At 43.1% G+C, this 16,389-nt stretch overlaps 1 protein-coding gene across 9 annotated transcripts in view; it reads left to right on the top strand.

The window, feature by feature from the left end:
• The window catches only part of ARHGEF3 (Rho guanine nucleotide exchange factor 3), a 305,486-nt gene that overhangs the window by 249,561 nt on the left and 39,536 nt on the right, over positions 1-16,389 (top strand). For 8 of the 9 annotated variants that reach the window (XR_006199897.1, XM_042929709.1, XM_042929710.1 and 5 more), the window contains one exon: positions 12,801-12,908. Coding sequence is in view for 8 of the 9 variants with exons in the window: in XM_042929709.1 (XP_042785643.1) it covers positions 12,801-12,908 (108 nt within the window). In the remaining variant the exon portion in view is untranslated. Of the gene's footprint in view, positions 1-11,263; positions 11,920-12,800; positions 12,909-16,389 lie in introns of those variants that run through there. The other variant, XM_042929716.1, reaches the window with a different exon arrangement.

The raw sequence follows: 16,389 nt of genomic DNA, 5'->3' as shown, positions 1-16,389 counted from the left end.
CTCCCAAGGGATAACATTTTGAAGCTATTCATCTGCCCAGTTGGGGTGTGTGGGGGCAACAGAAAGGCCATATGAATCCATTTTAGATCACCTACCTCACAGCTTCCTGAACAGCATGCTCTGTACCTCATTTTTCTACATACCATTGCTCAGTGGGTGGTAAGATGTCGCTGAAAGCTGAAAACAGGAAAGCTTAAATTTTTTTAATTTTATTCCCAATTCAGTCAGCCCCTTGTGGCTGTGCCACTGGTAGTTTTTTTCCATTTTGAATAATCAGATTTCAGTGTATTCTGTTCTCAGTTGAGAGTAGACTGTTCTAAAACCCCCAAGTGCAACCTTCCCTGGTTCTAACAGGAGGCATGTGCTGCTGAGGATGAACGTGAACCCAGTGATTTGAAGGGATAAATTGTGCTAGGAGGGACAGCTGGGGGTTACCAGGGAGTGTGGCAAATGTATTCTATGTTTCTCTCTGGAGGCCGCATTTCTGCAAGTCTCGTCTGCTCAGATATTGTTCTTGTCAAAAACAGAAGCTGACTGGGCCCCAAGAGAGGGGGCCCGTGTTCTCATCCTGCATACCCCGTGCCCTTGGTCAGATGTCCCTGTAGGTTTTACCCAGCAGGTATATCCCTGGTCCCAGCCTAGTCTTTAGTCAGATGGCAGACCTGGTTGTCAGCTTTGCTTGCCTGAGACGTACTTGATCATCCCAGATTTGGCTGGAACAATCTGTCCTTCCTTTGGGACATCAAGATTAAGATCTGAGCATCCTTTTTTTTTTTTTTATTTCTGTACTTCTTTTTCCATTTCTGGGAAGTAAAGATAGTTCTGAGCTTCAAAGGAAAAGAGGTGGATGGGAGGACATGCCAGTGGGTCTATATGGTTCTTTCTGGAAGCCAAACGTAACATGTTATCTTGGGAAGAAATTCCACCTTGCTCACCTGACATGGGTTGAATGCTCAGAGTTTCTATCAATGCCTAATCCCACATAGTAGTGGGATCTGGCAAGATTGGAGCACAGCTCTTCTAGCCCGTAATTTAGCAATGTTGGGTAAGAAGGAGGGTTTTGGTGTAGACCTCAAGACCCACTTGGATTCCCTTCCCTAACTCACTCAGGTTCTTATCTTGGGATTTCATGGCTATTTTCCTCTCATCCTACATAGCCTTGGATCTTGCCAAACCACTCCCAGTTTTGCTCTATCCAGCCAGAGCTTGACTAAACAGATGATAAAGCTGCAGGAAGAAAGGGAGGTCAGGAATGTGGAATCAAAATATGTGGTCTCATAGCAGCCTGAGGTGTAGTGGCAGGAACATGTCATTAGTGAGATTGTGGTGTGGCAGGTAACACGGAGTTCCAGCTTCATCCTTGGGAGGCCCAGGGTAAAATCTAGTGCTGCAGGGATGGATGAAGGCAGGAGAGCAGGCTGGGGAAGGGACCACACCTCCCCTTGGGCATCAGAAGTAAGGGCAATAATAATCTGATATTTACAGGGAGCAACTTATGTGGCAGGCTTGTACCAAGCACATTACCTACATGATCTCATATCATCTTCCCAAAAACCCTGTGAGGGGGCAGGAGACTCACCGACTCACAACCCACCCCACCCCCCCCCACCCCCCCCCCCCCCCCCCCCCGCCAACTACACAGAGGAGGAGACTAAGCCCGTGGAGGTAACATTGTTGACCTGAGGTAATAGGACATTGTGATCTGGCCAGAAAGGTTGGCTTATATTATATCCTTAGATCCTTTGCAAAGAATCAACACATTCTTTGGGCCAGAGTGATAAGAACTTTGTGACTTGCTGCAGAGTCTGCAGCTTATTCCTAAACTCTGGGGAAGCCTCTGCAAATATCCTTGAAGTATTCTTGAAGCCTGTACACAGCAGCTCCCAAACCCTGAAGCAGGGTTGAAATCCCCAGTGGCATTCTTTTCCACCTCCCCTCCAACTCAGCCCAAGGGGAAGCCAGGGAATCCCTTTCATAGAGATCAACAAACGCAGAATTTGTATCCCACCCAAGGGTTTCCAAGAAGTCAGTAGGAAATGACTGAATGTGAAACCCCAGAATCACAGAGGCCTTCCTCTGGGCCCTGTGGCCGTGATTAGGCCAACACTGCCACTTCCAGGTGCCTTGTTGGCATTCTGCAACCAGGGATGTGTGCTTTGACCCCATTTTCTAGACCTATGGATGGGCAGGCATGATGGGCACATCACTTCTGTGGCATTCTTGCCAAAAATGTATAACCTGAATCTAACCGTGAGAAAATACCTTCTGGGCCCAAAGCTGGCCTTCCCTTAAGGGCCACAGAGGCGTGACTCTGTTGGCAGCCCTTATCCTTTTTCAGGAGGCCAAACTCTTGAAGTGCTTCAGCCTTGAGCATCTGGCCTGGTCTGCCTCAAGAAAGTAAAAGTTTTGCTTGATGTTCGGAAGGCAGATGTGGAATCAGGGACCGCAGAGAGAGCTAAATATTTGGCTTCCTCTTTCTCTGAAGGTCCATAGTGCCATGTCTGGGCATAACCAAAATGAGTTTCAGGCGATGGGTTGGCGTTTGCTAAAAGGAACTTAACTGGGGTGTGGGTGTGCATTTCTCCTCTGCCCAAGGTTAATAGTAACATCCTGTGTAAGAGAATTTGAATGTGGTCTTCTACTAAACTCCAATATTTTAGGGCTATTTATTAGATGTGTTTAATCTTGGGCCAATTTAACCAGTAGCAGACTAATAAAATAACAAATTTGGGCTTGCTGCCAGGACAAATGTTGACTTACCCTTATAATGTTGACTGAAACGAATATCTTTGAAAGTAATTGAGGAGTGAAACGTTTGCCAAAAATACAGTGTCTGAAACAGTGGTTCTGTTTTATTTTACTGGCACTGCTAAGAGATTACGTTCGTAACCTAGGCTGCCGCCCGCTTCGGCTCTCAGAGTCCCATATTTTACTGAATTATTGCCCAAGGTTCATTTCTTTTTTTCATCCCATCACCGTCATTCAGCAAAAATGAATTTCCCCGAGGCAGACAAGCAGGGCCAGTTATTCTCCAATGCCGGGGCACAGATTCAATGGTAACCAGAAGAGTAAAGATAATAAGTTGCTTGAGGTCTGCCCTCAGAAACAAAATGGTTTGCCCTGAACATTAGCCCTCTCAGAGTTTGTAGTAAAATTAATTGCTTCTCCTGGCTGAAATCCATCTCCCTCACCCCACACCACCCCTTCCCTTGGTCATTTTAGTTTATGCGCACATTAGGGAACTACAGCATTTTGCCAGCATGTGTTGTAGACTTGAAGGAAGCAGGGAGGCCTGGAGGAAACGAAGCCGGGCTGACCACAGAAGTTATCATAAAGTGTGATTTCTTTCTATGCTCATTTTTTATTTGCTTTTTATGGGAGACTGTGTTTGGGGCAGGGATGGAGCAGGCTTTCAGAGGCTCATGCCAGCATTGTTTCAGCTTAGTCACATGGCCTCCTGATGCCTCCCCCTTCATCAAGGCTTCCCCAAAGCAACCACCTCACAGGCAGACTTTGGCCAGATGCTGTAGGTGCTAACTGGCGTGGGCAGAGAAGACTTGATGTTCAGAGAATAAATAGAATCTCTCCAAGCTTCGTGTGTTCAGTTTTATGGCCCCGAGAGCTGATGGTTTAATTTGTGGATTTGCATAGACCATCTTGTGACATCTCTGTCATCTGCTGGTTAGCATTTCCATGAGAGGAGGCTGGAGAAATTGTTGGAATCACAACATAGCAAATCCAATACCCTGTCTGCAGCTTGGCCATGAGACCCAACTAACTCAGAGTGGTCTGGTTTATTTATCCAGACTTTCCTGACTCTTCCTTAGCAAGCAAAAATACAAAAACAAAAATAAAAATAAGTGAACAAAACCCACACAACATTTTTTTTTTTTGAAAGAAATTGAGATGTTTTTCTTAAAGCATCTGATATGGAGAAAGTTGGGCCATTTCATCAAAGAGGAAATCAGATTTCCCTTGGATGCACAGGGCAGGGCAACAAGACTGCAAGAGAGAATAAGCACAAGGGTGTGGCCCCCATCTTTGAGATTAGCTGAGACAAAGTATCAAGGACCCCTTCAGGGCGCTGTTCCTGGTGGTTTGTCAAAGTCCACAAAGTCTGTAGCCCTTTTGTTGAAACCACTGATAAAAATCTCTAAAGGAAAATTGTAGTTCTGAGTGTGAAGACCTTTTGCTCACCTTGTGGGTTAGAAAACCAATAATTTTGAAATGCATTTGGCCTAATCAATGAAGCCAGGTTTCCGTTGGAATTTGGGCCTCATTATTTGCCTTTCAACTTCTGGTAACAGATGACACCAGGTCAATTAGCTCTGTGCCAGGGAAAAGAGCAGAGAAAAAAAAATTAATGGAAATTTTGGAGTTGAAACCATTATTTCATAATTGTCTTTTTCTATTTCAAAAAAAAAAAAAAACAAAAAAACAAAAAAACAAAGATGAAGAGTCAGTTGCAGACTCCATAGAAGCTCCCTTTCATGTTCCTATAGCCCTGGTCCTCCTGCTCAAACAGCTCTCTGAAGGCCTCCTCGTTGCTGCCTCCGCGCCCTGAATGGCCCTGTGGTCCACTGTGCCCTGCCTGCTGATCACCTGCCCCTCTCTTTGACTGCCCCAGCCAACATTGACTCTCTTGGGTACTTTGCCTGGATCAGCCTTCTGGTTCTCCCTGTTGAGCGAGGAAACATCTCCCCCCCACCCCCACCAAGGGTGACACATGTACACTTCAGTGAGGCCAATTTTGCAAATGCTGGGTAAACAGTCACAAAGTTAGATTTAAAAGGATGCGTGTAGTCACAATGTATCTCTTCCAATGTATGTATTAATTACAAAGGGAATAGTAACTTTACTGGGAGAAATCCCGCAGACAACACCTGTATTAGTTTCCCAGGGCATCTGCAACAAAGTGCCACTAGCTGGGTGGCTTAGAACAACAAAATTATTTCTCACTGTTCTGGAGACCAGAAGCCTGAAATCAAGGTATTGGCAGGGCCATGCTCCCTCTGAAACCTGCAGGGGAATCCTTTCTTGCCTCTTCCTAGCTTCTGGTATTTGCTGTCAGTCCTTGGTGTGCTTTGGCTTATAGGTACATCACTCTAGTTGCCGCCTCCATCGTTACATTGCCTTCTCCTTTTATGTCTTTAAATTTCCCTTCTAGAAGGACACCAGTGATTGGATTTAGGACATACTCTAATCTAGTATGAAGTCATCCTAACTGATTATATCTGCAAAGTTCCTATTTCCAAATAAGGTCACCTTCACAGGTTTGGGGGTACAACCTCCACATATCTTTTTAGGGGTATACAGTTGAAGCCATGACACCACCTTAGCCCAGTGGTCAAGGTTACCATCACCAGCAATAAGATAATGTTACCCTGATATGATGTACCAAAAAGGACACATCACTTCTGATGTGTTCTTGCCAAAAATGCATAATCTTAATTTAATCGTGAGAAAACATCAGACAGATCTAAACTGAGAGATATTTAGCAAAATAATCGACCAGTACTCTTCAAAAGTGTCAGTGTCATGAAATACAGACCAAGGAACTGTCACAGATTAGAGGAAACTGTAGATATATGACAGTGAAGTATAAATGTGAGATTCTGGATTGGATCCTGAAACAGAAAAATGGCATTAGTGGGAAGGCTGATGAAATTCTAGTGAATCCTTTAATAGTTTGGTTAATATTATTGTAACAGTGTTAATATCTTAGATTTGATATATGTGCCATGGTTATGTAAGATGTTAACTTCAGGTAAGGGGGGTACAGAGTACACGGAACATTCTGCACTATTCTTGCAACTCTTCTATAAATCTAAAATTACTTCAAGATCAGTTTCTTTAAAAAAGAGAATGCATACACTGGGTGATTAGATAAATTCACCTGTTCTTAGTGGCAAGGGGGAAGGGGAGGAGAAATAATCTAGTAAAAACATACCAATTTGTGAGTTCGATTTTAGGCTGTGTTCATGGAAAGCTTGCTTTTCACAAGGCACTGTGCTTTGCGCTCATTATCATTGTCTTTTGGAATAGTGTAGCTATTGGAATATTGTAGCTTTTTGGAATAGTGTAGCTGAGGTGTGTGGTCTGAGATAGGATCCACATCTTGCCTCTGCCACCTGAGATAGGTGACCTGTGTAAGTACTTATGCTCATGGAACCTCAGCTTACTCATCTATAAAATGAAAATAATGGTATTAGTTCTCTCACTGGATGTTCTGAAGATGCCATGAGCAAATCCATGTAAACCTGACACAGATTATAAGCTCTTACAGAATTAAATGATAGCTCTTACCCACAATTCTCACTACTGCATTGTAAGAGAATTCTTTCCTTATTCTTCAGTTGAAGAAACTGTGGGTAGGTAACTTGCTCAAGGTCACGCAGCTAGAATGTATGATAGCCAGACATAGATAGATGGATAGATAGATAGATAGATAGATAGATAGATAGATAGATAGATTTTTTTAATGTGATTCATTTTCAATCATTTAGTTAGAAAAACATTATCTAGAAGGAGAACCTGCAGGAATATCTTGTCTTTGAGGGACAAGGTACAACGCAGGCTGTCTGGTCCCCCAAAGGGGAGGAGTGGAGCCACCTGAAGGAAAGCTAGGACTTGGAGGGGGCACAGGCAAGAGTAAAAGAATTGGCCAGCAAGTCAGTGAGAAACCCTGAAAGGGTGGGGAGGCCTTGGCAATAGGAGGTGTCAAAATAAGTGAGAACACCATAATATTTGTGGTGGCTTAGAAGTTTTGAAGGGTGAGAATCTTGGGCATAAACCATAAGACAGCATGAGCCAGCCTTTGGTCCTAAGGATGGGGGTGGTAAAGTCAAGCAGTCAGGTAGTCATGAGTTTACATTTATTTGGCTGGAGAGAGGCAGAGTAGGAGGGAGGATCTAACAAGGATGGGAGGTCTTTGCCTTCTTAGTAGAAGATGGTGTTGTTGTAGAAATGGAGAGAAAAATATACATTGGGAGGCAGAATTGGGAAACGGAAAGTATACTCACAGATTAAAATAAATCCAACAGAACAGAGGTCTCCCCTCCCTGGGCAGTCCAACCTTGAATGGCTCCTATTTTCTCTGTATGTTTCTACATCTGATTTGAACTCTACCAGAATGTTTTATGTCATGGAGTCTGGCGATTGGCAGCCTGTTGATAGCTTTTTTAATGAGAGCAAATAAAACACCAGTCAGTAGCATAAAGCAGACTTCAGGGAGTCTGGTGGCTGGGTCGGTGCCTCTCCATCAGTTTGCTCATCTTTAAGTTTGAATGTTTCAAGGTAGCTCTCTTAGCCTTTGATTTCCCAGCTACATGGACCCTTCCCTATTATGGCCTATGTTAGTTGAAAATTACTGAAATTCAGTAGTGGGATTTTTTTTTCATTTTACCAAGTTTCTTCTAATTATGTTCAATTTTAGATAATGTCTTAGCATCTGACTCTTTCAGTATCCTTTGTCACTAGGCCCTCACTAACGTCTGAAGTACAGATCTTTGATGGCATCTGTCTGCTCACTGATACATTTGCAAAATGGTTCTCTGTCCATTAAAATAAGCCTTTGTATCATCTAGCATTTTTACTGCGTACCACAGGCAGGACTGCATACTGCGTCCCCCGTGCGCAGCCCCCAGCTTTGACAATTACCAACCTGTGATCAGCTTTGTTTCCTACACATCCCCCCTCTCTATCCCTGTGTTACTGTGAAACAGATCCCAGGCATCCTATTATTTTATTTGTCCCTTATTTGTAACCATCAATGGTCAGGGAAAGTTTGTGTCATGTTTGGGCTGATTTATTTGGAAAGTTAAGACAATAAAATGTAGTAGGATAGGGTTTACTCACATAAAAGATAAGTCAGATATATCTCCTGCTTACCAGGGGAGGACCCTGTTTAGCTAGCTCCAGAAAGAATAAGCAAATCAAGCCTGTGCCCTCTCCAGAACTTGATGATTATCTAAGTGTGCCTTGGGAGGGTGCTGTACCTGGGAATCCTTGGGCATGTTACAGTAGAAAAGCTGAGGCTAAGGACCACTGACCCAGGAGCCAGCAGCTGTGTTGAGCAGTGGTCTGAAAACTGTGGCCCACAAGCCAAATATAGCCTACTTCCTCTGGTCTTCCTTAGAAAAGAATGGCTTCTATTTTTAATGGTTGAAAAAAGCAAAAGAATAATATTTTGTGACATGTAAAAACTATATGGAATTCAAATTTTAATCTCTAAATAAAGGTTTAAAGGAACATAGTCACATTCATTTATTTACATACTGTTTAAGACTGATGGCAGAGATGAGTAATCATGACAGAGGCTAGATGCCCACAAAGCCTAAAATATTTACCATCTGGCCCCTTACACCAAGCTGTAAGGCATTGGCTCTGAAGCCAGCCTGCTAGGTTTAAATCCTGGCCACCTTTTTTCAGTGACTTTAAGCACATTGCTCATCTTTTGCCTCATAATAGTAGCTACCTTTCAGGGCTATTAGGAGGAATAAACTAGTAGATATCTATAAAGCATTAAGGGGAGTCCCTGCAATAAATATGAGACTATTGTTGTTGTTGTTGTTGTTGTTGTTGTTGTTATTATTATTTCATAATGCTAGGACTTCTCAATCAGTCTGAAATTATAACTTCCTGTTTAACGTAAGGATGGTGAAAGCCTCCTAGAGGGGTACTGAGTGGATTAAACATGACCCTTGGGTGTGCAGTTCCCAGCACACCTTCTGTCACACAGATGGAGCCCTGCCTAAGGCTTCCCTGGTATTTTCAAACATTTGAAAGACTTTTCTGAGTCCATTAACTTATGGGCGAAAGCATCTGCTAGCACAGTCGATTCTCATCAGGTGTGGAACAAGCAAGAGCAGTGTTGTCCTGCAGTAGAGTGGTCAGTCCTTTCTCACCCTCTTGGGCTGAGTTTGTGGCTAAGTGAAGGTAGTCTCAGGGCAGCTACAAACATGATAAGGAAGACCCTTCTATTGCTCCCCAACCCTACCCTAGCTGCAAAAATGAAGTACAGGGAGAATGAGTGATGGTTTGCTATATGCCACGTCTATTAGAATGGAATAATTTTTGAAGGAATAAAAAGCTGTGCTGGATCATATTGATATGATAGGCACTTTCTTACATGCATATAATCTGCTTTGGTTTTTACCTATTGGGAGATAAGAATGAGGAGAGGGAAGAGATAAGAATGAGGAGACTTCCCTGTCTCCCCTAGGGAAGGAATATGAAAATCATTTAATAAAATCTCACATTAAAAATGAAATGTCATTGAGTGCTTTATTCCCCTTTGCTTGTATTTCAAGCACAAGAGATGTTTTATTTTATTTTTTTTCAATATATGAAGTTTATTGTCAAATTGGTTTTCATACAACACCCAGTGCTCATCCCAAAAGGTGCCCTCCTCAATACCCATCACCCACCCTCCCCTCCCTCCCACCCCCCATCAACCCTCAGTTTGTTCTCAGTTTTTAAGAGTCTCTGATGCTTTGACTCCACAAGAGATGTTTTAAATTGCTGTGCTAATTCATTTACAAAAATATGTGACCTCCATGCTTCTTTCTTCATTGTCTCCTTCCCTTCCCGCCACCTCTCCCTTCTTTTTTTCCCTTTCCTTGTCCTCTGGAAAGATAAACAGAGAACATTTGATAAAGGTCAATATTCATTCATTATGAAAATTCACAGCAAACTTAGCATAGAATGGAACTCTTTCTCCTTGATAAAGGGTATCTCTCTCATACTGTCAGCAAACACAATTCATAATGATGAAATCTTCATAATAACCACATCAGAATCAAGAATTACCCTAGTGTACCCACTGTCTCAGCTTGTAATCAATAATATACAGGTGGTCCTAGCTGGTGCAATAAGACAAGAAAAACAAACAAACAAAAAAACCCTGTAAGACCTAGAAAAAATGAAGCAAACTTTTTTATTCAGAAAATACTGCCAACACACAATACTCAATGCCTTTTTCTTTTTTCTGTTTTCTTTTTAACCTTTTTAGTGAGATGCCCTCCTTCTCTGTCTTAAAACTGCATGGTGGGGTTAGTGTCCACACTTGAAACAGATATCTTGTTTCTGGGCTTAGCACTGACCTTGCCCAGCTTGGTCTGGCAGCTGAGTTGTCTCTGCAGGTTGTATTCTGTCATCTCTTTGTAAAGCCCGAAAGCATCCTTGGAATTGCATTTGCTGGTTTTCAGTAGAGCTATTTACCTAGAATCTGGAAACATTTTCCCTGAGGGCTCTTTTTAGATAGCAGTAAAATGCAGCTGGAGACATACTGAGTAAATGGAAAAGAAAAATCAAATTAGGCCAAGAATTTTTTTAATCTCCTATTCTCACTGAAGCCCTCAAGGAGAAACCATAATTCATACTTTGCTCATGTGGGTCAGGCATAAAGCCTCCTCAATAGATCCAATAACCTGCAAATGTTCTGGTTTTAAAATTGTACCTGCCTGCTTTGCTACATCACAGCCCTAAATCAGGCAGCAACAGTTTCTGGTTCAATTGTTCGTTACTCGGGAATGTCAGATTGCCAGAGAGCAGCCTGCTATTTACTTCCAAATGGCTAATGTCTTAGGAAAGGAGTTTTAATTACAATCTCATGTAGCAGCGCGGCATACAGCCTGCAGAGTGGCTGGCATTTGCAGTGTGCATGTATCTCCTAACTGCATAGGAAACACCCATCGACTGGGTCATATGAAATGGACAGCAAAGTCAGCAAAACCTTAGAAAAGATGATACAGCAAGGGGAACAGAACTGAACCTTCCCCCATCCCGCCAAGCGTGCAATGCTCCCTGCCCCTTTTTAAAGCGGGAGAACCCAATTGGCGTTTGCCCTTCAGCTTTCCCATTCTGATACAGAATCTGTGATCCAGCACCTTTAGCCATTAAAAATCTGGCGATGAGTCTCCAGGCTCAGAGGTGCCTGCAGGATCATCTGAGACCAAGTCCTGCTGCCCTGTGAAATCCCTCACCTCCTCGTTTGCTGCAATGCAGTTTGTGCCACCAAAGGTGGTGATATCACAACTCTGGCATTTCCAGCCCGAAGCAAGAGTTTTATATAGAGAAATTCAGGGGATGCTCAAGAGGGTGTGTGTGTGTGTGTGTGTGTGTGTGTGTGTGTGTGGATTTAGTTTGCTGATGATGCAGCTGTGACGTAAAAAATATTTTAAAAATCCTTCTCTGGGCACAGATGCTCAGAAGCCAGGCCCTGGACAGGAAGCATCCTGAAGGACACTGTCACCTGGAAGCAGAAGGGCTATTGGATCTTTTTCTTCAGCCCTTAAACAATAGTAAACGTGATGTCCCTCATATTGAGAGATTCATCCTTTGCATTTTGGAACTAAGCCTTCCCAGTGTTCAGAGAGTTTCCTACTGTCTGTTCAGCTTAGCATGCCAGAAAGCTGGAGAGGTCCCCGGCAGCCCTGATTCACTCTCTGTCTTGGAAAAGTATTTCACTGCTTCGAGAAATCATGAAGTGAATCCTGGCAGCATCGTGGAATTATTTTGCACTTTTTTTTTCTTTGGTCTTTTAATTACTTTTCTACCGAAATGCCCAAAAGGTTGGGTCTATTTCCAAGGGGGCTTCTGATACCTGAGATCAGCAAAGGCACAAAATGACATGAGAGTTTCTCGGCAAAATTCCAAATTCAGGCAAGATTTTTCCAAGCACCTCCTATGTTCAAAACACCCTGCAGGGATGCCCTGGAGAATCTGAAGTTCTGGTTTAACCCTCGAAACTTTGAAAGCAATGGCTGAAAAAGAAAGATGAGCATCTTGAGGCTCCCTCTGGAAATGGTTGAGGTTCGCTACAACAATTGGCAAGTTTGGCTTTTTCCATCAAAATTTGGTGTCTTCATGTGCTGTCCGGCATCTACTGCAGGTCAGATGGAGCTTAGGAAGGCAAGGGTAACTGGTCTCTTTGTCTTTGTAAAATGTTTTGTCTGTCATGTCCTTCTTTCTCACAGCTTGTCGTTTTTATGTAATTCTCATCTGCAAAGTCACTGAAATGGGTAGGCTCCCTCTCACCCATCTGCTTGGTTTGGGGTAACTTTGCAGATTTGCAAGTTTTATTTTGCATGTTTTATGTGGAGGTGATTTTCAAAACTTGTGACTATATGAATTATAAAAACCGATGCCCATGGTGCAGTTTTCTCTCTGTACATTTTCTTTTGCTGGTTGTTTTTATAAATATTCATATGTGCATTTCAAATATACTGTAGGTACAAAGATGCTTTTTAAAAGGCCTAGTAATAGAAGAAATTCCTTAAAAAAATTTTTTTTTAATTTAGTGAACTAAAAAATCAAACATTCCTTGTGCTTTAGAAAAGCCATTGCATAAAAGAAATTTGGAGAGCGGCTTCAGGCAAGGTAGGAAAAACGTTTTTAAAAAGATGAAACCAGAAGCATCAAAACACAACTGCCTGACAAGGTCATTAGATGGGAAATTTGAGACAGCTTTTCTCTACAGGAAGCATTGGGGGAAATGATTCTGAGTGGAAGCTTCTGAATTAAAAAGCTGTCAGATATTGGGTGTGAGGAGTAAGGGGCAGACCCTGTCCATTTGCTGTCTGCTCAGAGGCCGCTTTTGTTGATGTCCCCCTGCCATTTCCCCTTTCCTGGCTCCTGAGCCAGGTCACCTCCACACAGCTGGAGAGAGATGGGACACTGTTTACATTCCACAGACTGTGTGCAGCCAGTGTGGATTGGGACAGGAGTGTGTGGTGGAGTTATGTCGTCTGTAATTAACCTTGACATTTTCCTTTCTTTTTTTTTTTTTAACCCTGTAGGAGCCTAGTAATAAACGGGTCAAACCCCTTTCCAGAGTCACATCGCTAGCAAACCTCATCCCACCCGTGAAGTCCACACCGTTAAAACGCTTCAGCCAAACCCTGCAGGTAAGAAGGACACGGTGGGCTTGTGTTAGCAGAAAACCATTTGTGCAGGAGGGGACATTCCTGTCCTACCCAGAACCTCCCCTTAGATCTGAATCAGTGCTTATTTCAACAGAAGGGAGCAAGTAAGGGAACTTAAAAGGAAGAAATATTTGTTTTCAAATTGTAAACTGGGGTCAGATGGAGTCCTTTGAGGGCTGACTTGAGGAGTCAGGTCTTTCCTCCAAGTCCTGTACCCCATCCATATGCACACTCACAGGTTTTGTCCTAAAATCTCTAAGAAAACTAGACCTGAGCTGGAGGGTAGGAGAGCCTAGTGCTTAGACTATAGCTTGGGGAGAAAAATTCAGCCCACTCCCTGTTTTCTTATGGTGCACAAGCTAAGAATAGTTTTTCCTTTTAAAATGACTGGAGCGAAAGTCAAAAGAGGAATAATATTACATGACACTAGAAAATCATGTGAAATTCAAATTCAGTGTCCGTAAGTAGATTTATTGGAAAACAGACATGCCTAAATATTTATGTATTGTCTATAGTTGCTTTTGCATTGCAGTGGCACAGTCGGGGAGTTGTGGCAGGGACCATATTGCACACAAGGCCCAAAATATTTACCATCTGGCCCCTGTGCAGAAAATGTTTGCTGATTCCATGCTTAGCACAAAGGCCCTGGAGGCTTAGCACAGTACCTCAGTTCTGACCGTGGCTCTGTCACTCAGAGACTTTGTTACCTTGGGCAGGTGACATAACATCTCTAGATCTTGCTTTTATTCCTAATGGGTAAATTGGAGATGATGCCACCAGCTTCTTTAGAATAGAATCATTGTAAATATTTATAAGATAGTACACTTAAAGTCCTTGGTATTTAGGGACACCTAGGTGGCTCAGTTGGTTAAGCATACAACTTTGGCTCAGGTCATGGTCTCACGGTTTGTGAGTTCAAGCTCCGCGTCGGGTTCTGTGCTGACAGCTCACAGCCTGGAGCCTGCTTCCAATTCTGTGTTTCCCTCTCTCTCTCTGCCCCTCCCCTGCTCACACACACGCTCTCTCCCTCTCTCTCTCTCTCTCTCTCTCTCTCTCTCAAAAAGTAAAATAAAAAATAAACATTAAAAAAAATTAAAGTCCCTAGTATTTATAAGACAGTGCATTAAAAGGGCTATTTTGCTAACAAAACTATACTAAGCCCTTTGGTAGCAATCACTAATTTACTAATTACTTGGCTAAGTAGTAGACATTAGCTACTATAATAATTCTTTGGTAAACAAGTGGCTATAGTTGTTCCTAAACTCCCAATAAAGTTTATCTTTTAAGGTGAAAACTGAGATTTTCTAAGGCCTGGGACCAAATCTGATAATCATAAAAATCCTTTTGCAGACTGAAACCAACAAAAGTCATGCCATGAAAAGGCTTACCTTGCTTAGCTGAGTAGTCTTGAGTCTGCCATTTCTTACTTGTCCTGAATACTTTTGCTTAGCCGTATTTTTATCTTGGCTTTCCAAGTTATTAAGAAAATTGTGGACCAGAACCCAAGGCATATCCTATGTTATGAAAATCTATGATTCAAGAACTGTTTTAGGTCTCCCTCACCCCTTCCTGCCATTGCTTCTGCACCGTTCAGCCAACATGTCATGATTCTGCATAGCCCAAGCTGTTCTTGCCATTTCCCTGTGGATGCTGTCCTTATTCAGTGCTTATTTCCTGCCCTGTCCATGCCCCTGTTAGCTCTCCTCAGTTTCTCCTGAATGAATGCATTATCACCTAATTAACTATAGGTTTGTCTCTGTTTCTCTCGGTGCTTGGGCCTCTGGGCCCTTGGTTATCCCCTGATCCCCTTTGTGGGAGAATAGAGAAGAAAAAAAAATAAGGTCATCTAGGGGAGCCAGATGAAGGGCTTTGAAGCTAGTGAAGAAAAATGTGTTTACCTTCTCTCCCCCATGACCAGTCCCTGAGCCCTCTGGCCAAGTTCATCACAGGCTTCCCCTGGAAGATTCATCACCGCCCTAGTCCTGCACATCTGGTCTTTCGCTGAGTTCTGCTTTTTGAAAATTCTTTAGTCTGTCTACTGCCATTTCACCCTTTCCTTTCCATCCAAGTGGCTGGGGCTCAAGTTCGCTCTCTAATTATTTCCTCCCTTGATTACGAGACCTCCATGTTGCCAGCCATCTCTTCCCATTGGCCCCCCTTGGACAGTCAAACCTCTTCCCTGGGAAGGTCCTCACTCATGCTGTAAGCATTGAGTGGGCCCTCATCAAGCACAAAGCTCTACATCCTGCCCTCATGTTGCTTACATCCTGGACAGAGTTCCTTCTAGTAGATTTATGGGACAACTTGTCCCTCAAGTTGTGTTTTGTTTGGCTGTGTAGTGTTTACAGCTAACTTATAAGAATCCAAACAATCCATATAAGAATTTGGAGTTCTGGCTTCTTTTAAAGAATTGAAAGGCTTGGCAGTGCTGGTCCTGTGTTGCCACATGGCAGTAATGAGCTAGACCTGGGTAGCTAGCCAACTGTCACCTACAGATGTCCCCACATCTCCCAATTATCCTTCCAACATCAACCCCTTGATTCACTAGCATCACTTTGCCTGGCCTATAGACTCCATGTTTGTGCTCCTATCTAGAATATAGTTTCGTCTATGCCTCCCACCACAGCCCAGGCCTGACTGCATGTTGCTATACGATCCTCTATTGTCATACCTTCAAAATCTTTCCTTTGGCTTCCCGGGCAACCTTTATTCCTCTTCTCCCACCTCTGTCCTACATGGATCCTACACAGGGAACACTTCAGGAAATATCTGATCACCTTGAAAATTTGCGTTGACCTAGAGAACTGGGACAGAAAGAAATCAAGCCATGTCTGAAATCCAACACACTGAGGCCAAACAAGGATGAGAAAGCCAGACCTGAGGGAGGAATCTGACATGTGGAAATTGGTTTCTAAAACCTCAAAGAATTTTTTTGGCAAAATAATTTTTTAATTTACTTTTTTCAAATATCATGATAAATAGCTAGCTCCAGGCTCCATTTATGGGACAGAAACAACCTGGCAGAAGCAGAACTGTTATTCACAGTGATTACGCACACGGACACAGAGAGAACTTGAGCATTGTCCTTCTGTTGTGAGTGTGTCCTTGGAGCGGGGAGGGGTCAGCGAATAGAAATATGCCCCTGAATCTGTGAGCAGAGTTAGACAGCCATGTTTACAAGACGATCTGCAAAGCATAGAGAATGCTGTCTTGCCCCCCACATATCTCCCTGTTGGTCACCTTGGTGCATACAGTACATGTTTTGCAGAATTATTTCCAGTCCTTGCATCCCAGTAATTGCTCCGTGACTTTACTGCTTCCCTCTCCAGCTAAACTGGGATAGGGTGCTAATGTGGCCTGAAGAGCAGGGAAGAGGAAGAGGCAGGGGGAGGAGGCCCCAAAGGAGTACTCAGTAGGCCAACTTCACGTCCTCTTCCATTTTGTATGCAGGCGTCTTGATGCA

This window comes from Panthera leo, chromosome A2 (assembly GCF_018350215.1).
Source record: "Panthera leo isolate Ple1 chromosome A2, P.leo_Ple1_pat1.1, whole genome shotgun sequence".
Classification (NCBI taxonomy): Eukaryota; Metazoa; Chordata; class Mammalia; order Carnivora; family Felidae; genus Panthera; species Panthera leo.
This window is presented reverse-complemented; position numbering and strand designations above follow the sequence as displayed.